Here is a 23060-nt window from a genome sequence, read left to right as displayed (position 1 = left end):
GAGAATTGATCATACGTCTGGGGTGTGAATTGGAGAAAAAGAAAGAAAGAAAGAAAGAAAAAGAAAATGATATTTCGCCGGTCTGGGACGTATACAGTGCACATTCGAATCACTGCGTGACATCTGGAGCGGAGCATATAAGTGCCAAATGGACCCCATCCGCACGCTGCATGTGTAACCGTATACTTGCGGAAATATCGTCATCTAATATATATATATATATATATCTTGATTCGGCGGCGTATCGATTATTCAAATCGATGATGTATGCAATGTCTAACGTTCGAAGGAGAAAAAATTTTACCCGAGAGAGATTAACCTTCGCAGATATCGAATGCGGGAACGTATAGTATAGTCGAGTCATATATGCGCATTAAAAACGTACGTCTCGCTAAACTATATCACTCGCAAACAACCGACGATAATAAAATTGCGCAGCTAGGTTTACGTTACGTTACTGCTGCATAGAATCTCCAATATTTTTTTCCGAACAATGTACAAAAAAACTTCGAAATTTTACCGTCCTGCGATATAGTTCATTTATATTCTACATTTCGACAAGTTATACATCGTCTCTCTTTTTTCAAATTACTTTCATTCGTGTTATTTTTTTTTTTTTTCCCTTTTTCACATACCTATATATTTATTTACGTGCGATGAAATTGCGGTTTCAAATCATCGATTGGACAACATTTTCCAAAGACTGCGGCACGCCGAATCAGTCGTGCAATTTCAGCGCAATTTCACCGTGGCCACGAGGCGAAATTAATCTCGTTGGTCGTGCGATATACATAGATATTCTATGCGTACACACCTAATGAGGTTGATTTTCAACAGTTCAAGGCCACGGGTCTGCCTATTGTGTACCGCAGATGGGAGGCGCTTCGGCTCAACCTTTTCGGGTCACTCGGGGTCAAAATGACCCACGTTTCGAATCTGACGCTGTATACCGCTTGGATCCAAAAGGCGATAATTTTTATGGAATTCGCATAGTGCGGTTTCTTCTTTTCGCACCCAAGTGCCATACTCGCAGGCGTGTGGAATTTTGTTGCAAAAACTTGGAAATTAGAATTTTTTTTATTCTCTAGCGAAAAAAACTCAATGTCGGTATTTTGCCGGGTTCCGGATATCTCGGAACTGTCTTGTCATCGTATTTCATCTCATTTGGAAATAGAATAAAGCGGGAAATTTTGCGTACAAAATTTCGTAAACTTTTTGACTTGGGGTCAACAGGTGTGGAGATAAGGCCCATGCAGTTTCCGTACTTGCTAGAATTCCGGGAAACTCGTTTATATCCGACAGAACAGTTAACGGTTTTGAAATGAGAATTGAAGTGAACACAAGTCGTAAAAACGGTGTTTTCCGCGGTACTTTTCATCGTCTTTATATAAATCATTTTGATTGTATTACCGTGAAATATGATCGAAACCTTGGGTCAATATGCCCTCCCTCCATAAAATAGTGTTGTGCGGATTGTTCCTTATTATCGCAATGTTTCATTCGTTTTATAGGTACTTCACTGAATAAGTCACGCAATGTTATCGAAGTAGAAAATTAGATCGAACACTATGACTCCATTTTGAATTTGCCAAATTTAATCTCGAATTCCTAACCATGTAGTGATTCAAGAAAAAAAAAAAAATTCTACATCATCGAATAAGTTTCATCGATTTGATCCGCCGTTTTGAATTTTGCAAATTTCACATCGGATTCGCAATCAGCGACCCTGGTTAACCACGGTCATTAATTTTTGTGCCGATAAGGCAAATTTTTGATGCCTCATTTGAAGACGCGTCATTTCGATTCTTCCGACAGAATCAAATCCGATGCAGATCACTTGAATGATTCTTACATAAGGTCAAATATTTTTATCGAGCCGTTACAGCAGTCATCGCAGGAGTTTGTCGGATTTTCGGAAAATCCGTTTTTTCGATATAATGCAGGTCCCAAATCGTGAAGATTCATCGTAATTAGAAACAATCACTTTCTGTGGATGATTGAAAGTTTGAAAAATTGTTGAATTTGCAAAACTCGTTTATCGTGTTTCCAAATTTTCTCACGCTTAGAAACCTATGCGGTAAGAGTTCTGCTTCCAAAATTATAACACCTCGTATACGTTATCGCATGAAACGTTTGGAACGACGCCCGTTTCCTTACTTCCCTCATTGTCGGTATAAAAAGAGTGGTCCGTTCAGTTTTGCCATTGTTTAAAGTTCGACAACCTTTTTTCTCTTGAATCCGTCTCGAAAATAACTAGCTATTCATTTCGAAGTACAAAAAAAATACAGTCGAATTGAGAATCTCCTCCTTTTCTGAAATCCGTTAAAAAAAGAAGAAAAAAATTGCTCAACCTCCCGACCCGATGACCAGAAAGTTCTGAAAGTTTTTCATGTAAAGTTTTCTGTTCTATCCTCTATAAGAATGAAAAAATTTATTCCGTCAATAGAATAAAGTTGACCTCATTCGGATATTTTTTCACGATCTCGTCCTTTCGAGCATTCAAAATGATTCCATTAAAATAGGACATCTCCGTTTTCAACCGTAACAGATAGAATAAGACTGAGAGAAAAAAAAAAGGAAAAAAAAAGTTATGGAACCGATTCATAGAAATTACAGTTCAGCGTGCGAGGATGTTTGTAACGTGCATGTTGCACACATTAGGATACATAAATTACGCGTAGAAATTATAGGTTGGAAAACAAGGTGAGGTATCGTTGATCGTGTGGTGTGGTATATGTACGTACATACGTATAGCGTACTATAAGGTTATAATAATTCTAACGATGGGAAGGGGCAAGGTAGTAAATAGTTGGGTACTTTCCGGTTCCACCAGAACACCGGGATTCGCAAATGGCAGGTGGCGCGATTTGTAGGATGACGTGCGCGGGCCGACGCTATTGGCCGACATCGCTCAGCTGACGCCGAACTCGCAACGTCTGCCTGCCCGGTGCGTCGCGCTGTGCTTTTCTACACCACACAACGTTACACGGCCGCGCCACACCACGCCGTTCTTTTATGCCGGCCGACGCGACTCTTTACTGCTCCTGCTGCCGCTTCCTCCTCCTCGTCGTCGTCGTGGTTGTCGTCGTCATAGTCGTCGTCGGTGTTCACCCTCCCCTTCCCCCCTCGATCTCGTCGCATCTCTTCTTCGCTCCTATTTATTCAGCTCTCCGATCATTGCTCCTCGCGCACACTCCGCAACGGTCTACTCCTCTTGTAACTCCTTAACCAGCAGCGGTCGCAAACTAGAATCGGCGAACGACTTACTTCTATTGTAATATAAGCGACGGGTTTCAATTTTAAGGGGCAATGGATGGAAGACAGCCGAATCTTAGATGTACACCGTCTTAATTCTAATCGATCGTTTTTCCTCCTTTGAAAACGAATCCTTCGAAGTATGTATGGAGTACATTGAACGTAGGCTCGGTCATCTATAAAAATGAAATCTATTTCAAGTTGATTGAATTAGGTAACGTGGCCTTTGTATTACAAAGTTCCGTATGTACGAGAGAGCACAAATTTCCTCTATTCCTTTTCTTCACTTATTAGTTTTCCTTCTATTTGTTTTTTTCATCTCTTTTCTCTTCAGTTTCCATATCATTTTATTATCCTTGATTGGGTAATGACCGCGTCGTATACACGCGTCTATAGGTGGTACACCTTATGTAATAGCGCGTTGGGTACCCACGGGTGGCGAAGTTTGTGCGACTGCGTGTTATTCGCTCATCGACTCTGCGATATGCATAACGAAAAGAAGTACGAGGCGGAATTTCATCGAACGAAATTTCACCGGAATTGAAACGTTCGAGTACGAAATTCGGGGATACATAATTCGAGGAGATTCTAATCTCGTCGGCTATACGCCGATACTTGTTACCGCGTCTAGACTTGTGCAATGTTACGTCATACAGATAATAATCTACGGTTATTATCTATGCGCGCGGATGAATCGCTAATACGAGACGAGATCGAGGTAAAGTGCTAGAGGCGTTTGACTCTCGTCTGAAATTCTGGCTCATTGCCCTGCTGCTGCTGCTGCTGCTGCTGTTGCTGCTGTGCGACGATCAAGGGCAAGGTCAGCGGTTCGTACGATCCGCACGGTTATCGGCCACGGCACGTTTACCCCGACCGAATAGCCTCTGCAAAGAATTATTTTAGGACTTATAGGTAGGCCTCTACGCGATATTTATCGTGTACGCCCATATGTAACGTGTCACGGTGAACGACCGAAATCGAAGAATGTCTCCGCCGTTCACCGACTTTTACAACTGACAATTTTGAGATTCACCGATTTCGGTGTTTTAAAGCACGTAACACGAATGTACGGTATCCTGGTGATCTCTACAGATTTTTGCGAGTTACGATACTCTGATTCTCGACTCTCCGTTGTATTATATTTCCTTTTCACGCTCTTGTAATTACACGGCAGAGTTGAGTGGCGGTTGCAGCGACCGGAGAAAAAAAATAAACGATTCATTCACGAGTGTAGGAAGGAGAATACGACGACAGGCTGGCGATATAGGCGAAAAACGATTGAGAATTGGAAAATTCAGCGTTTTCGATGATTTTTTTGAATTCTTTAGAAATTCCTCGCGGCGAATCTAATTAACAAATTCGCGTTACGCGCGACGTACGCATCGTATATGTCGTCGTGGTACGTAATCATTTGTTTTCTCCATTATCTCGAAAATCAATACCGATAACGCACACCCATATAACGCGTTATATATCTATTGCGTTTATCGCGGTACTTGATCTCTTTTGTACTCGGCAAATGCTGTCTTCGACTCGAAGCGCGAACAAAAAAAAGGCAAATTTCACGATCGGCCACACCTTCTCCTTTTTTCGTTGAATCGCACTACTAATAATTGCGACGACGAACTCGTCGGATATACCTATAATGTATATATGGGGAATTCCGCGTAATTTCGACAAACCAAAAAAAGTCACCCTCTTCGATTTTATTTCACGGTAGCTCTTGGTCCCGCCTATACTTACGTGATTTTTTTCAGCTCAATACGGGCCAAAATATCTGTTATCTGGATGAAACCGATATCGATTCGTGAAAATGAGGCAATCTCCGATCGATGAGGTGGCGAAATTAGATCGGATCGGCCCGATCAGCTGATCTTAATCGCGAGTCGACTCGTTCGTTCGGAATGGTCCAGAACAAAGCGTACTCACATCTACCGTTAGAAGAAAGGTGTCCGCACCGACGCCGGGCGTCCCGGCGTCCTCGCGCAGCCCGTCGCGGCGTCTTGCGCCGACGGTTACACCGAGAGGTAGAAAGAAAGGAAGGAAGAAACGTCCTCGGAGTCGCTTAGTCGACAGTCGATAGGCAGACGTCGAATATACTCGGACGAGATACGCTTCGATGTTCTTCCCGTCAGCATGTAGATTATTAAGATTCATTGCCAGGTACATTACGCACCCGTTAAAAAAAAAAAAAAAAAAAAAAAAAAAAAAAACGCCGCCCTCGTAAAAAGTACATATCGCCCGAATTGCGGAAGACCGACGAAGAAACGAAAAAACAAAAAAAAACAAAAAAACACAGAATTTAGTCCACTTGACAAGTTTACACACCAAGTGCGTCAATCATGTGCTTCGTCGTGTAATGTTCGACAAACATGTTACCAAATAAAAAACAATATATTGTAAATAAGAGAGGGTGGGGGGGGGGGGGGGGGGGAGAGAACACATTACATCAGTATAATGTGATCTGTAGAAGCGGTGGAAGAGACGACTGCTCTTGCAAACGAAAGAAGATGCTTCAGATCTTTGACGTCATCGCTTTATCGCTCTTTAACCATCAATCTGTGAAAAAAGATCAATCTCTTATTTCCGTTGATCCGTACGTTAGTTTTTTCTACAGCGATAATTTCCACTTACGTTATAGCGACGAAACCGATGATCGACGTTACTTTTTCGCACCTGGAAAATTCGCCGCGAACATTCCGTCGATAATAAAACGTAGATGTCGATTGTGCGAAGATACATATTATATACCAGTAGTATTATACGCATCTTCACATAATCAACATCTACATTGGGGCATGTCGTCGCTTCCCGATACACCTGATAAGGCGATTGAGACTATTTCATTGATTTCGTTTCCAACTTACTTCATCGAACGACTGCGTGTAGTTTGATACGAATTCGATGCCTTTCATTGCCGTGTTTCTTATTTGCGAAAAAAATATTTTTACCCCGTCGTCGTAGCGTCGCAGCGGCTGCACCAAAATCGAGTGTTCGACACCGGCGAGTCCTTCGCGTCGTACCATCACGAATGTTAATATACTGACGGTCGATGTTACAGTTTCGCAAATTTTTTCCCCTCTTTTTAAGCTCGTCATCTTATCAGTAACGCCGAGTGATTTGAGCCGTTGAATAAACAGCGATGTAATTGTATTTTTCATTTTTTTTTTTCCCGTCAATATTTTTCCTCGGTAAAGGTGCCAGAATTTGACACCGTACAGGTGGCCATTAACCCGCGGTCTTCGCGAATCTCGCGTCACCTGGAAAAAAGCAAAAAAAAAAAAAATCACGATACATGTATATTGTACATGCGATAGCGGACCTGCCTCAACTTTCTAGACAGTCAAAAATAAAGCTACACGATATAAGATGATCTAATTGATTCGAAATGTCGCATGTAAACGATATCTAGAATTGACGGAGACGCGAGCGTGAGAGCGAAGAGTGGGAGAGACACGAGGCGATCTAGTTATATATTTTTTTAAAGTTGGACCGACGATTAGATATAATGAGATTGAAAAAAAGGCCAGGCGATGCATTGAAGTGCGGAATTGATGAGAGAAGAGATGAAGGTGTCGCTGGAAACTTGATTATTCCACGAGAATGACCGTAATCACTTTTCTTATATTACGTAACTCGGTATTAAGAAATTGTAGTTTTTATTTCGTTTTTCCTACCTCATACTTCCGCATTTTCACCTCCATCTATCTTTCCTCTCTCTTCCTACGGTCGATGATGTTTTAATGTATAAAACTTTTCGGATCGGATCATTTTCTTCATTCGCCGATGACTGTATTTCTATCCCGATTCATCTATTTATTCGTTTATTTTTATTCCCTGTTGCAGAACTAGAGTAAGGATGACGCCAAATATAACGAGCGCATCGACAGGGGTGCTCTTTGAGGATGAGACGGTGGATGAAACGACAATTTCTCCACCGACAGAAATAATAAAGGAGGAGAAGCCAAAATATGTGAGACAAATCGTGTGGCGAAACGTCATTATCTTCGCTTATCTTCATATCGCAGCTGTATACGGTTTTACCCTAATATTCACATCCGCCAAATTAGCAACTACGATATTCGGTGAGTAGAATTTTAGTTTTTTTTTCAATAATTGTTTTCCACGTCACGTCTCTGTATCTCTTCTATGCGCTGATTGTTAGATTCTGTCAGACATATTTCGGTTGGTCCAATAGAGAATTGTTTTCGGATTGAAATATAAAGAATAGATCGACATATAAAAATAACGGGAAATTATTCATTTTCAATCAGCTTTTTCCTGAATATACGAAATAAAGACTATGGTAAGAAAAAGCTTGAATTTCGAGTTTCAATTCACAAAATATAAGTTCTTCCGAATCTCTTGAATTGATCTCTTAAATTTCTGTGGATATCAATGACTGTGAGATACCTGGCATGCTCATTTCGATACATCGCAGCTTCCAGGTAGGAAATAAAAATATGATGACGAATATCTTCTCGCAGCACCTGCCTGAAAAATATTATTTTTTAAGTATTCGATTTACGAGACGTGAAAAAAAAAAATTCGTGCGTATCGCGCACATGCGAAATATTTTTTATTTTCATATAAGATATCGCCTATCCCCCCTCACATCTCGCCATTCTTTCAATTCATCGCGTCATCCTATCGGAATAAATTTCTTATTTTCAATTATCCGTTCGACTCGTATTCGTCGCAATTTTTAATCTAATTGATATTTCTACCATATTTAACGATACGTCAGATAAGAAAAGCCCCAAAATGCAGAACCGTTGTACATTTCCCCTACAGTTTTTCCAAAAAACAAATCAAGTTCGAATGGAAACTTTACTCCCTCGCGGATCCGATCGAAACTGTTTTCTGGTGCGAACTGACCCGAGGGATTGCGTAACTGACCTACGGCGTAATTTGGTGCGTCGTCGTCGTTCAGTGATCGGTTCAAGCTCACTCACACTTCCACGTAATTTGCGTTCTTCTTCTTTTCCTTTTTTTTTTTTTTTTATCATCATTATCAGCAGCATGATCATGATTATCATTTCAAAGCGCCATTCATAACTTCAGCCTGCGGAGATTAGTTTGATAATTACGCTTGGCAATTACGCTTGGGTCACGGTAGAATCGTTTCTTGTTTTATACACAGGGTCAGGTCGGATGGCGTAAAAATTTCGATTAAATAAACCCCTGGAAGCGTAGGCAGAGACGTAGGCGTGTATCGGTCAAAGCGTAAGAGTAACTTTCTAACAAGTCGTTCCAGTGATATGTAAATATATGTAACAACTATACTACTTACCTATATCGTCTGCCGATGATCTGGTTCTACTATTATAGCTCCGCGATCAGCTGTTGTATTGGAACGCACATGTGACATGTGCGTATAATTCGGAACCGGGTTAGACTGTGGAAATTATAAAAAGCTCAAAGCACATCGGAGTTTAGAGCCCATATGGAGCTCGTTTAACCTTGTAGGGGATTCAATTCACCCGCTCGCCAATTATCAATCAAATACTTTCTACGCCTTCGGCGTTTATAAAATATGAGACTCGCGCATCTACTACGTTCATATAGGTACGTATGTATATGTTCGTCGCAATGACTGCATATGGTGTATACAGATGCATCTCAAAGTGTACATAAAATCTGTACATTTCATATGTCAATCATTGCATTTTTTGGCTAACAGCGTCGTTTAGCGGATTCGCCAATTGATAAAAGTCACCTCAATTCTTATATACTTACGTATATGCTATTGTATCTGTATACATATATGTAAAATATATCCGGGCAGATGCACTAGCGATTAGCTTTGATTAGAAAAAACGTGAAATGGGATGGGGAAAAATAATAACTGTTTTTTATTTTTATTCAATCATTTATTTCTCTCTTTGGTGTAATCGAAGAACAAAAACTAATCGTTTATTCAGCGGTTCGATTTCTGAAAAATGTGAAATGATGAATATGTGAGGGGTGAAAAGTGAAAGCCGAAAAGAACAATGAACAGCTTTTTGTTATTCGTTATATATATATAGCGTATCAGCTCACATAGTCTCGTGCTTTGATATATTATACGATATACCTATATTCTCCCGGCACCCGCCACATTAATGTTTATTAAGTTAATTTGCATAAATTTCCCGTAGAGATGAGATTCATGTTGAATTTAAACATCGACGATAGGAGTTTTTAGAGGCACGCGCTCGCTGTCTCATCATTTCGCTGTCATTATCTCCTCCTTATCCCTTCAACGTATCAAACTAGTTATAAACGTGTTGTAAATGAATCACTCGAAATCATGAATAGGTAATTATTAACACCAGAATCATTCGAGTCTACAAAAACATCTATGAGTATACATATACTGCGAAATTAGTAGTTAGATCATTAGTATAAGTAGGTAGGATATATCGACCTTTCTTTTTTTTCCAAACGTTTTCGCTTTTTCTCATATCTACACATAAAACATGAGAGAAAATTGAGGGATCACCTAAATTCGCCATTAAGCAGACCTATTTTCAAATGAGTATAACTTCCTGCGAAATGAACGGATTACAATAAAAAAAAAAAACCAGCTTTCAATTAGTGGCCGCAGAATTATGCGTTTTTTTTTTAAATTTTTTTGACGGTGTACACCGTGTGTCGAAAAAATCGCACAAAGATGGCGTCACAAGGGTCTCGTTTTGAATTTTTCATGCATTTCTTACTTTTCGCTTTTTTTTTTGTTCAATTCGAATCGTTTTTTGGGTAACGGAAACGATGCGTGTCGAAAATATGATTACAAATTCGAATAAAATATTGGAAGAAATCCCAAGTCACGCATCGTGTCAAACGTACAACGACACAATAGACACTGGATGTGCTCAAAACACGAAAGCGCGTTAGATATTGTATATATGTATCGTACATCTGATGCAGTACCGTATTATATTATTAGTTTTAGTATCGACGAGTACAATACAGTATCTATATACCTGTACCTGTATATCGCACAATATGCGTGTCCTCGTCCAATATAATTGCCGGGCTCACAGATATTCAGCTGACGTAGGCGATTAGCGCTCAACTCTCTTGATATGAAACGCGAGTGGAATAAGGTCTCCACAGGCAACTTTGGAAAGAACTTTTTGCCAATTGTTATTAAAAAATTATCAACACAGAGAGGGAAAAAGGGGGGTCGTGGGTAAAGACACGTCTCAAAAGTTGGGCGAAACTACATTGATTGAATGGTTGTTCGTTATTACGTTGAAATTATTTTGTTAAAATTTGATGTGTTTGCTTGGATTGTTTCAGCGATATTTCTTTACCAGTTATCCGGCTTGGGTATCACAGCTGGCGCACATAGACTTTGGGCCCACAAATCTTACAAAGCGAAATGGCAGCTCAGGCTATTACTTACCATTTTCAACACGTTGGCATTCCAGGTATGAAAATTTTTATATTTTACCCGTAATAAGTAAAATAAAAAACGACTGAAAGCAAGTTGAACAAAAACAGGAGACACCGTGTGCAATAACTTGTTATTTGTTGTTCGAGATAATAAAAACATCTAAGATAATGTCTCTTTGTCCGAAAATTGATAATATGTATTATGCAGAGTCATTTTTCACGTAAGTATTCTTCAAGCCTGCAATAATAAATGGGATGGTTTTTTTATTCTCACGAGTAAAAAAAAAAGAGGCTATCGCTCAAGTAACGATCCCACGTAAAGACCTGTCACCGCGAAAATTATTGTTATTCAACTCCCATCTTTCGCGGCAGGTATAAATATCACTTGGTACTTGGTCTTGCTTTCAAAAACAAAATACAAATTTTCTGTATAGAGTATAATATTTTTAGACAAACAATAATCAAAAACAAATTCGTGTACATGCGATTCATTGCAGATTGTTATATGATTGTCAAATTATTATCGAATTATGCGTACAGCTCGAACATCATGATGAGATGAAATATCCATGTAATTACGATTTTTTGTCATTGTTTTTACGGTTTTATTTTTTCCTCTCACATTTCATTCGAATTTTTCGCCTTGAATTTGGAGGAAGATTTTTCGCTGGATTACACGAGTACACGAGTTTATCGTATTATGCAATGACGTGTACTGTTACACCTAATTCGACTCTCCTTTTTTATTGTCTTTTTTCTTCTAGTCTAAGCATTTATTTTTTACATCATTGAGTATCGTGTCTCCTTTTTGTACATGTCTCTCTCACTCTATCTTTCTCCTTCTTCATTACGATGTTCAAACGTACAGCCATTTACGGCTAACATTTCTCAGTCACTTTAATTACTTAAGCAAGCGCATTTGGAAACTGATTCGCTAATTACTGCTCTCAAGCGTTATATCATTCTCTCACAACCGGATAACGGAAATTTGAAGTAAAACGTTTCTATATACGCATTGCAAACAGTCTCAAAGTCAAGATGAAAAAAACTTTGAGGTATGTTATACATATCCTCGTATTTTAGTTCTGGTTTTTTCACATTTATTTTTTGTTTTCGATTTGACATTATCGAAACTGAAAGGTACGTATAGGGCATTCCACGTCAGAACGAAGACGTTTCATCTTACCGGTCTACTTCAAAATTTATTTTTTTGACACACACCTTTTACCAACCAGAACCCACACTCGAAAGCATTTTGAAATCAATTTTTTGAAAAAACTACGACTTTGATTTCAAATTATTTCCCCTCAAAAAAAGTGTCGGAAAAGAAAAAAAATTTGAACCCCAAAATCAAAGTGGGTGCTCGATTCTTTGAGCTCTCATTCACGACTTCGTGAAATTTGAATACATTTTTCCACTTGAAATAAAATCTGTATGTGGGACTTTCCGCGTCAGTTTTTCCAAAATATTTTTTGAACTTCATAAAACTTTTTCGTCGTCTTGATTGGCTTCAGTAATCATGTTCAGACCACTGACAATACAAGGCCAAAAGTCATGATTTCCAAATGCTCCGATTTATAAACAGAATCCATGACCACGAAGACTGCTGTTTAATAGTTGATAAGGTGTGAAAGTCCTTTCTTTGTTTTTTTTTCTGCTTCTATTATTAGCAGGTGTCAACCGACCTGTCATCACCTGATAGAGATCTTGTTCACACCTCACAAATTAACCCTTTGGCTCCATCTGTTCGGCGGCATCCCTTTGCAATAATATTTCTGCGAAATTCTATGTAACCGTTTAAGAAAGTAAATATGTGAAAATTCAGCAGTTAAATAAGTGAAATAGATTCTGTCCTATTTCGCCATACTACAACATAGGTTATTTCGTTCAGAATCAGAGGCATCGGGTGTTAAAAGAAAAAAAAAAAAAAATACTTTTAGTTAATTTTTTTTGTTCCGTGCATTGCGTTATTATACATTATGTAAGGGTGACTGATAATCTATGCGTTCATCTCCGAGGTCACGATAATTAACTCCGTTTTTTTGTTTGACCTGGAATTGTTAATATCCAAATTATATCTTCGTATAGAAACGGTTAGGTTATCGCCAACTTTAGTTTTTCAGAACGAAAGAATTTAGTTATTTCGATTGGTTCTAATCTTGTAGCTTAGCTTAGTTGACTGATTCAGGTTTCTGAGATCGAACTACATGAGATTGACTTGTAAAACCCCTGTAATGAAAAAAGTTGATTTTTGGGCCAAAAATGAAGTATTTTCCCAATCGTTTGCGGGATACTCTTCCAACGTTTTTTGATCCCGGGAACACAAATCCGTCGAGTAAATTGAGCTACGAATTGATGATTTTCTGTTTAAAAAAATTTTGAAGGCAATCGGAGACCAGTAAGTTGAAACTTCTCCGTTTCGACGTGAAATGCCCTGTATAAAAATGAATAATTAAAGTCAAGATTATCGATCAAATACACGTTACATCATAATAGACATCAAATATTGGTAGGTATACTGGAATGTTAATTGTATTTGCTCGAGAAAAACCGACAATGAATATTGAAACAAAACACGAATGTCAAATAGAACTTCGTAATTTAAAAAATGTTAGTAGTTTTGGTTTCGTATGTATGCCAAGCAGTTGATTGTTGTCTGTGAATGCACAACAATTAATTGAACTTCTGTTGTGCCGTTGCTTTGTTTCGTCAGAATTTTTCTCGTATCAATGTAATTTGATTACTCATCGATACTCGCTCAGGTAAGGCTTCACCTTCCGTAGTCAATCCATGCACATGTATATAAATTTACACGCATCAATTGAGTTATAAGTCGTATACCTTCAATGCAGCTTTGTTCTTTACACGATTCTTCGAAAATCATCGAACGGACAGTTGATCATGTTTTGAGTTTCGTGTTTTTAACACACGCATGATTGTAACCCTTGAGAATTACAGGTCAGAGTTTTGGTTTTGGAAATCCCAAAATACTATCATTACCGATGTCTCCATATCGAGAATTTGATTATATTTTCCAGAAATTTTGCTAGATATATTAACGGAAACAGTTCGCATAATCGCTCTCTATTTTCAGTCCATTCGTTTCCATCTATGGTAGATCACAAAAGCGGAACTAATCATTCGTTATGCCATGGTGTTTAACGTCGATAGTATTGACACATCTTGTTGCAATTAGCTTATCGCCATTCACTTCTAGTTGTGTACATATATCTCACATTTTTATCCTTGCTCCAAAAAGACGCACTAATTACGTGTGTCGAATGGAAAACGTTGCAGTCCAGAACACAATTTTTTTTCTTTTCTTCTCTTTCTTTGCACGAATTGCAATATGGTTATGGAGTAACAGTGAACACCGGAGATATGAATAATCGAATGATGAACCTGATATTTTTTACGCCACAATGGAGAAAAGAGTGTTTCTGTTGTATACATTTCAAAGGAACAACCTTAACAGTTAATGAATTAATTTTGCAAAGATAGATTGACAATTTTCGTTCAACATTTCTGTTACAGGATGCCGTGTTAGATTGGGCCCGAGATCACAGAGTTCATCATAAATTCAGTGAAACAGACGCGGATCCTCACAACGCCAAGAGAGGATTTTTCTTCGCACATGTCGGTTGGTTATTGTGCAAGAAGCATCCAGATGTCAAGAGCAAAGGCAAGGGAATTGACCTTAGCGACCTTGAGAATGATCCGATACTTGCATTCCAGAAAAAGTGAGTATACGTTGCGCTTGTTTTTTACCATATAACCATACCGGAGCGTTGAAAACACGAGTTACGGAGGATCGTGTGAAACCTTTTAAGATTGGTGATATAATTGAATGATCGCAAAAAATATATTCATCACATTTGATAGATAGAATTCTATCGCGTTCTTGTGTAGTATAATCCAACTCAACGGTATATTTTCTCATGATTTTAATTAATTAATTATGAATTCAGTTAATTCATCGCATGCATGTATTATACTTCAACTGTATAAATATAATACCAATTAGAAAGAGAAAGAGAGAAAGAGAAGTGATAAGCAATTGATAGTAATTATGTGATAGCTCCATAATTATATCGATTGCATTATATAATTGGCTTGTTGCATTCGTTGCGTCATATTGTTACTTCATTTGAAGTCATGAAAAAGCATAAAAAAAATCTCTGATTATTTTAATAGTATTATTGTGTTCGTCAATCTTGTATTATATTTCAATTGGTAAATCGACGTTCAATCTGACTTACAATTAGTGCACGGTAATAAAGAACTGTATCCAATTGTAAGCGATGATATAAGGTTGTTACGTTTCTTTTTTTTTCCTGCATTTTATCATTTTACTTGTGATTTATAAAATATTTATAGACGCGCATTATTTCTCGATTGAAAAACAAAGAATTTTTTTTTTTTTTTTTTTTTTTGCAAAAATATATTATACTAGAATTAGACGCACGATAGCTAGGAATTTGAAAAATAGTATTAAAAATAGTCGTTCGAATGAGTATCCGAATTCATTAGGTACTGCATTTACCTACCTCAATTTGACAAAGAACATCCTTGTGAAATTTCATTGACATGATAATAACCTTGATTTTATCTTTATTATCTGGTAAATATTATTATTTATCTTATTGTCAAGTTATAGCGACAGATAGAAATCAGATCGATATGATTTCACATTGGGAGTCACTTGCGTCGTCTGGCTTATAGTTTTATAATCTAGATTATGAATAATCAATTCTGTTGTCGATTCAATGAAGATATCAATCAAATCGCGATCGAGGAATAATGTATGCCCATGCAGTAGAGGTACATCGATGTAGTATTACAGAGATGTCATTAAAAAAATATGTATTTAATTGTTACAGGTACTACTTATATTTGATGCCAGTGATTTGTTTTATCCTGCCAACCGTAATACCCGTTGTTTGTTGGGGTGAAACTTGGACCAATTCATATTTTATACCAGCTGTCCTGAGGTACATCTTCACGCTGAATTCGACGTGGCTCGTAAATTCCGCAGCACATTTGATCGGCAGCAAACCTTACGACAAGTAAGTATATATACTTTTGCCACATAATTCACGTCTACATATGTTTGAAATGGATGTAAAAATTATAATGAAAACATTTTTATGGTAATTATCAATGGAATAATTCCGACCTTTTAACGACTCTAGAAAAGGACCGCTTAGCCACTTTGAAATCCAAATTCTTCGACCGGAAGAATATCTTACGCAATATACGCGACCTGAATAATTATTGAAATAGCAAATTCTATTATTATTCGTGAACGTCTATATGAAAATAATTATTGTCTAGTTAATAACGTGTCAATAGCGTGGTCTTTTTGAATATTCTCCTGGACAACTGTGGCTCAAAATATCTCGTTTTTTGTTTTTATTTCCCAGCCATTCTGAAATCTGGTTAAAACTGGATGACTTATTTAGATTTAAATCTCCGTTTTGCTCGTTTAAGTTTCTGACAAAATTTTGTTCATTTTTTTTACAGGTACATAAACCCGTCGGAAAATGGTGGTGTGGCGTTTGTGGCACTTGGAGAGGGTTGGCATAATTATCACCACGTATTCCCATGGGATTACAAAACTGCTGAACTCGGGAATTACAGATGTAATACCACGACTGCATTTATTGATTTCTTCGCTAAAATCGGTTGGGCGTACGATCTGAAAAGCGTGTCTACCGACATGGTTAGAAAACGCGTCGAGAGAACGGGCGATGGGAGCCACGAGGTATGGGGATGGGGTGATAAAGACCAACCCCAAGACGAACGAGAAAGTGCAATTATAACGCATAAAAAATCGCAATAGTGGACGGTGCAGTGCAGGATATTGCGATCCGGATAGCAGAGGGACGAAAATCGATATCGCTTGTAAAAAGGCGGAGAACAAGACGTTCTCTGCAAACCCTTCGAACGCCAAATCGACTAACTAGAAATATTCTGATTTTCTATTAAGTTTCTGCAAACATCGCGGCCGCCAGTATAATATTCAGAAAAAGGTACTTTGTTTCGGTCGTCTATTGAGTAAACTTGGAACTGAAGAAAGATAGTCGACGATAGCTTGCGGGCAGCATTCAAGGGAAGCGAGTGAATACGTCTTTAAACGACTGAAACAGAAATAGGTACCATACTTACCAGTTAATGCGTTGGATATCGTATTGATCGATAAAGCGGGTGAAGAGAATTTGGGGAACTTTTTTTTAGCTTTAAATACGAACTGGTCGATACCTCCTTATTATATTTATACATGTGTGTGAGATCATCTCTTCCGCATAATTTGAATTGAAGTTGAAATCGAATGGTTGGTAAAAGTGTTCGTATTCATACCTCCGAAAACATGTCTGCAACACCTTCTCAACCATGGGGCAAATATCGTTGATCTACTGATAAATTTAATAACCCATCGTCAATACTTATTGTCAGAGTAAAAAGGACTGAACAGACGATCGTTACTGAATTTAACTTAGGTAAATCTTATATGTTTCTAAATCATTATCTATTCACATTCTTCGTGTACGTTCGAGGTATTACATTTTTCCAGAATGTATACAACTGTATACGCAAAGGATGTGGAGAAGATATCCAACTTGACGGTCGCAAAGCTCGTAGATTGGCTCAGGATAAATGAAGAATATTTTCAAAAGATCGTGTAGTATCCAAGTATATTTGTACAAAGGTGTGTAAGTTTCTGACATTTGATGTCAGAGGTGATAGGATATTTGGAGAGTCCAAAACTTCCGTGGATTCAAAGGCAGTTCTTAAAGATAAGAAATAAACGGAATACATTCGTCATTATCAATTGGTTCAAGTTATTTTTGCTTTTGTGTCCTGTCAATTTATTGTCAATTGTAGTACACGTATTTGTTGTGAACATAAAATCGAACCATTTTGCGGCCATCAACTAATTTGAAATGGTTCTTATGAAGAAACCAAATTGTAGTGTATGCATAACTTTCGTCATTGAGCCAATCGCGTGATTATTTGGTCAGACTTTATTCGAATAAAGTCTTACATTGCGACATGTTTTCAGGATCAGTTTTTGTATTATTCTTTAACGGTGTCATGGTAGACCTGGAAATAAGGTTCCTAGTGTCTTCTCTCATTGAGTTTCCCTTTACTTCTGAACGTTTCTTTTCTTTTTCATTCTGATCGTTGGTAACAGTTCGTCCCGGTTACATCTGTATCGACGTGATTATTATTCTGGTAGTCCTTTGTGATAATTTATTACCATTATTATTTATTTTATTTTGGTCCAATATTCTTGGAACTATTTTTTTTTTTTTGTTTTTCTCTACACTGATAAAACGTTTGGTTGTCATGAACGATTTTATTAGGAATTAGTTACAATTTGGTTGTTGTTATACTTTCTCAGTTTCTTAATCTTTTCCTCTATTTCTTTTGTCTAATATTGTTTGAAATTTTTTCGTTCTTACCACTGGCTGAAAATGTTATATGGAATAATGAACGCTGGTACGGGAGTGCAGACACATGTTAACAATAAGATGAAAAACAAAAATTAATGAGAAACATAATATTAATAAGAAAATGAATAACAATAAATTCAAAATTTCTCAATGGAAGTTCTTAGCTTCCAGTTAGCTGGTTTAAGTTCAACTTGTTAAGGCTGATTTTTAATATTTCGCTGGGGTAACAATTAATGACTTCGCAGTATAACAAATTCAAAGTGTTGGAAGAGTTTGGGGTGATGATGTAAAGATGCATCGAACAAAAGATAAACCTACACATATAGTAATACGATTCAAAAATCTTCCAGACTGTTTCTTCTGCTGCTGGTTATCAGATGAACGCTTCTGTTTGAATAATGAACTCCGTATAATTTTACCCACGCCTGGAAAGTCAGTTGAAAGTAATAATACTAAAATTTAAATACGATTCCCAAAATTTAGATCTTAACTATCCGACACGACGTATGCCGATTGTTTTAATTGAACCTTGTGATACATCGATCAATTTAACATTAGTTTTTGGAATGGAAGGTTGTAAAGAAAAAATTCAGTATAGTATCATTTTCACGTGGTTGAATTTTATAATAATATACATGTAAGGTAAAATCACGAGTTACGAGTTTATTAATCACTCGTACCTACTTTGGAGTAACCTAAGAATAACTACAATGAATATCATGAGAAGACCACTATCGCCAATGATTAGTTGTGTTCGAATGATTCAAATGAGAAAAAAATTTATTCTATGCCATTCGACTATAGTTATTACCTTGAGCCAATCTAATTAATTATTCCTAATGCATAGGCATACGTCCGACACGCATCACAAAAACTAATAATTGTCGTAGGGACATCACTGGTATATTATACACCTTGCGACGGATATCAAGTATCCGATAACACAAAAGAGCAACATGATTTATTTGTACCAAACATACACACATTATATTTAATAATAATTAATTGTAGCTTACACGGAGTAACAATTTCTAATTATCTGTATATCTGTGTAATTACGTTGTATGTATATATTAGATGATAATTTATTTTATTCATATTTTGTTACGTTTTTCCTCATTCTGTACTATTATTAGTAAGTGCTAAGATTTATTTAGTTTTATGATTTAAGGAATCACTAGAAGATTCTCTGGTACCCTATCAATATCTCGTTCAGTTGTAGAAAAATTGTTTCGCTTATCTTAATCGTTAGTATTTTCTTATTCATTGGTTGTTAATTAGAATCCCATAGAAAATTACCGCTTTTCACTTCTGGTGTACAACCTGATATTGGTTATCGCAATGGCTCATATCTTGTTTCTTTTCATGAATTGTAGTTTCATCGGAAATGTAGTTTTTTCCAATCGTGGTTTACTCAGTGGTTTACTCAGATTTTTAACAGTAACTACATGAACATAAAACATTCGCGGTACACAGAGATATTTAGGTTTAAATATTTTGAATGCACGATAACGATATTTAACGTGATGCATGGATGCGGCAGAGAATTTATATAATATACAGCACAAAATATTTACGATTGACGTAAAAAATATTACCTGAATTTAATTTATACAAATATATATACAAATATATATATTATTTCTCTTAACCGCAAAATTTATCTATGATATAAGTAAAGATAAAAGAAATTATTTAAAACTTTCACGAAAGAGATGAGTAATTAGAAATACAGAAGAAAATCTTTGTGAAAAGTAATTCAAATTGTAATATCTATTTTCAGAGAACCAGATGTAATATGGGTGAAAAAGATTTGAATATGACTTTACGGGAAAACATGTCTAACATTGTGAAATTCAAAGTTTTCTGTAACCTGAAGCATCTAGAAGAAATCTATTTTCATTCATAAAAATGATATATTATTACTAATGTATTATACGATGAATATGTTGTAATGAAAATTCTAATGAAAATAGTAGATATGATATTTAATAAATATATATACATATATATTTTTCTGTAAACATCAAGTTTTCTATTTCGACTCTTGTACGTGTTTATCCCAAATTTAATGGAGTGGGTTATTACAAAAAAAAAGTATGAGTAACCAAGTTAGAAGTATCATGTATCGCGTAAGGTTCAATTTTTGGACACACACGAGTGTTGTCCTTCGAATAAACCGTAATCGAAAATGACAGAAAAATATGCATTTTTGGAAACGATATAACAATAGGACAAGGGTGGTTGCGCGCAATGAATCCAATCGGATTCATTTGATAAATTACAGTCCAGAGATATGAACAACAATATAGAACAAATCATTGAGTAATTCACCGTTGTAACATTTTCAAAATACCACTGACAATGAATGTAAAAATGGAATTTCGAGGGATTTTGGACGTTTCAGTAGAACCTCTTTCCCATGAGCTTCATTTCTTGAATCTCTGTCAGAGGGAAGGCGACATTTCCCTCCGCATCAACGATATCCCTGATTTGTTTCTCAACCAGAATTTCGAAGCCAGCGCGAGTTGCCGAAATTATAGACGACGGTGCACTAAAAATTGTTGCAGTCGCTGGAATCCGGTAGGCGCAACCTACGTCACCGCTACGATTTCGAATGCGTTTTTCAAATGTAAAAAAACCTTGCATGGGATAGCGTCATAGCGAACTGATCACCTTCAAATTCACGTAATATAAATGAATCATACAGGTAATTCATATGCAAAACTGTTGAGTGTTACTACCGTGCTCGAAGAAGCTCCTCTCCGAGTCCTTGACCTCGGAAAGTAGGGTGAACGAAGAGTCCTACGGCGGCCAAGTATTTGTCGACTCCGAATTCACCCAGTATGTCAGCGTTGTGTCTCATATGTCCTAGGACTGAAACCAGTTTTTTCAGACTGCTGTTTCGCACCTGAGTAGACGTAATAAGTTACAGTGATTTTATCGTAGATTTAACGTGGTTAATTCCGTATCGAATTTTAACTGCTCGTAATAATTTATAAACAATATTCAGGATGTCTCGTTGAAGTAAGGAACAATTTACGCACACCAAGAGACGTGTCTTCACGACGAGCGATTCGACAATTGATGTCTTCCGCAGTCAATACGTGCAGTATATTGAAACCAGCTATGACGGGTTCCGCGGTAGAATCGGAATTCACTTTCAGAACAGCAATGCTAATTCCCTGACGGAAAATATTCTTCCATAACGTCCGAAATTCTCGTAGTGCCTGCTGATCATTATGCATATCTATGCACCACACATGAGATTAGTTTTTTCCTCTAATTACAGGGTGGCTTGGGAGTGGCCAAAAAGTATTTGTATCCTAAAATAAAAGTGGATATCTCAAGAACTAACGAAATGATTCAAACAAAGTTCAGGATACCGGGTTCGGTACGTTTTGCGGTTTGTTCCTGAACGTAAAAAAAAAAAATTCATAGACTTTCGAAAACGTCATTATTGTTATTGCAAGTTTTTGACGGTTTCAATGTCAAAATTGCATGTTCAATAAAACAAATGAAATCCAAAAATGTGATGTTTGAACTTGATGTTCCAGCGCCCTGTTGGCTGGTTGTGATGGACGGTTCACTGCAGATGAAAAATTACATTAACAGAGAAAGAGACCAAATATTATCCAAGAATTCTACGAATCTCATGCACGAACGATGAAAGTTCGGTTGAAAGCATCTGAAAAGTGCACAACAGAAGAATATCGATCATTTTGAAAGATTCATTTTGAAGGTACTTTATGGCCACCCTGTCTCTACAAATAACCATCACAATAATTGAAATAATCTTCGAGCGACATCAAACCTAGTCGTTAAATTCATGAAAAAGTCTGAAAATAACCGCTATTGATATTCTTGAGCATGATATTCACCTAGACTGCTGCAAATTGGTTCTGCAGCGAGATACTGGGGTAGCATCGAGTCTATAATGAACTCCTCCAGTTCTTCGGGAATTTCCTGTATAATGAATCTGGGTATTTCACCGTCGTTCATCTTCTTACGGCCCTGGACGATACGCCAAACCTTTTTTGGACACTTCGGTCGCGTCCAGGTGGAGTTGGGTACCTTTATGTAATCCGCGTACTTCTCGTTTTCAGTCATCGTCACGATTTATTGGTAAAAAACTGTAACGATTATCTATTAGGTGATGCATGGCGTGCCAAGAACCTAGGGATGATGTCCTGAAAAAGTCTCTACACCGCACTAGGCCAGACTTCCTCGAATACTCGCTTTGCTTAGGCCGAAAGTTGATAAAAAGTAAGCGACACATTGACGCCACAAATGTACTTACCCACCCGCAGGGAAAAGAATTAAAAAAAAAATCGGTTCGCATTTACAAAATGTCGAAGGTGCATTTCATTGAGCAGGGACTGCTCCAAGTTTTGACTTATCCTCAATAAAGACCAACTAGCTGATGACAAGATCAAATTGCGGTCAATATCAGATTTAATCAGTCGCAGCAGATGATTCATATGCTCGACACGATTGGGGATGCGTCTGAAAAGTCGAAAAGTGTCGGGTTACAGACGGTGAAAAGATTTGGAAAAATTCGTTCACGTGCATAAGATATCGCATCAATAAATATGCCGAAATTTCAGGTGATTCCGTAGAAAATGCACTTGGCGATCAAACTATACCTTAAATATTGAAAGGATGAAAAAGTTTTCTCCCGAGCGACCCCACTGTATTTATATTACAAGGTGATATTGTGCACTGCCACCGCAGAACTGAACATAGGTGTGACAAAGGATGGGTTTTATGTACCAATTAAATATACAAAACGAGTTTTTTTTTTCTATTTGTTAATTAGATACCTACGTGTATTATATGTATATTATAGAAGTACTAAAGATGTATGGTATATCTGTCAAGGACATTATGCCTCCTTCATTGGTATTCTCAAGATTAATAGTGGTCATAGATGAATATGAGAAGTCTGTACAGGGTGCCAAGAAA

The 23060-nt window shown here is 37.2% G+C and overlaps 2 protein-coding genes across 8 annotated transcripts in view; one reads left to right on the top strand and one right to left on the bottom strand.

The window, feature by feature from the left end:
• LOC105693009 (acyl-CoA Delta-9 desaturase) overlaps nt 1-20119 on the top strand; it is a 27257-nt gene extending 7138 nt beyond the window's left edge. For 2 of the 5 annotated variants that reach the window (XM_012412634.3, XM_012412633.3), the window contains exons 2-6: nt 7102-7340; nt 10543-10673; nt 14173-14378; nt 15519-15704; nt 16162-20119. In XM_012412634.3, coding sequence (XP_012268057.1) covers nt 7115-7340; nt 10543-10673; nt 14173-14378; nt 15519-15704; nt 16162-16480 — 1068 coding nt within the window. In that variant the 5' untranslated portion in view covers nt 7102-7114 and the 3' untranslated portion in view covers nt 16481-20119. Of the gene's footprint in view, nt 1-5267; nt 5419-6840; nt 6865-7101; nt 7341-10542; nt 10674-14172; nt 14379-15518; nt 15705-16161 lie in introns of those variants that run through there. The other 3 variants (XR_007278903.1, XM_048656782.1, XM_048656783.1) reach the window with 3 other exon arrangements.
• Nucleotides 19496-23060, bottom strand: LOC105693010. Of its 3 annotated transcripts, none has more exons than XM_048656785.1 (5): nt 22742-23057; nt 21977-22601; nt 21143-21345; nt 20840-21006; nt 19496-20700 (listed from the first exon to the last, which is right to left on the bottom strand). In XM_048656785.1, the coding sequence occupies exons 2-5, from the start codon at nt 22203-22205 to the stop codon at nt 20499-20501; spliced, it is 801 nt and encodes a 266-aa protein (XP_048512742.1). In that variant the 5' UTR covers nt 22206-22601; nt 22742-23057; the 3' UTR covers nt 19496-20498. The 3 variants fall into 3 exon arrangements, with proteins under 3 accessions (XP_048512742.1, XP_048512741.1, XP_048512743.1); XM_048656784.1 differs by having other exon boundaries at nt 21977-22228; nt 22742-23056; XM_048656786.1 differs by having other exon boundaries at nt 20528-20771; nt 21977-23060.

Source organism: Athalia rosae, chromosome 6 (assembly GCF_917208135.1).
Source record: "Athalia rosae chromosome 6, iyAthRosa1.1, whole genome shotgun sequence".
Taxonomy (NCBI): Eukaryota; Metazoa; Arthropoda; class Insecta; order Hymenoptera; family Athaliidae; genus Athalia; species Athalia rosae.
The sequence above is the reverse complement of the archived record's forward strand: the minus strand, read 5'-3'. Positions and strand labels throughout refer to the sequence as shown.

Excerpts from the sequence above, each read along its gene's own strand:
- LOC105693010 (XM_048656785.1), bottom strand. The coding sequence starts at position 22,205 with ATGACTGAAAACGAGAAGTACGCGGATTACATAAAGGTACCCAACTCC. Across the intron at positions 21,007-21,142 it reads GTGAAGACACGTCTCTTGGT|GTGCGAAACAGCAGTCTGAA; the intron begins GTGCGTAAATTG and ends ACGTCTACTCAG. Across the intron at positions 20,701-20,839 it reads GAGGAGCTTCTTCGAGCACG|CGGTGACGTAGGTTGCGCCT; the intron begins GTAGTAACACTC and ends TCGAAATCGTAG.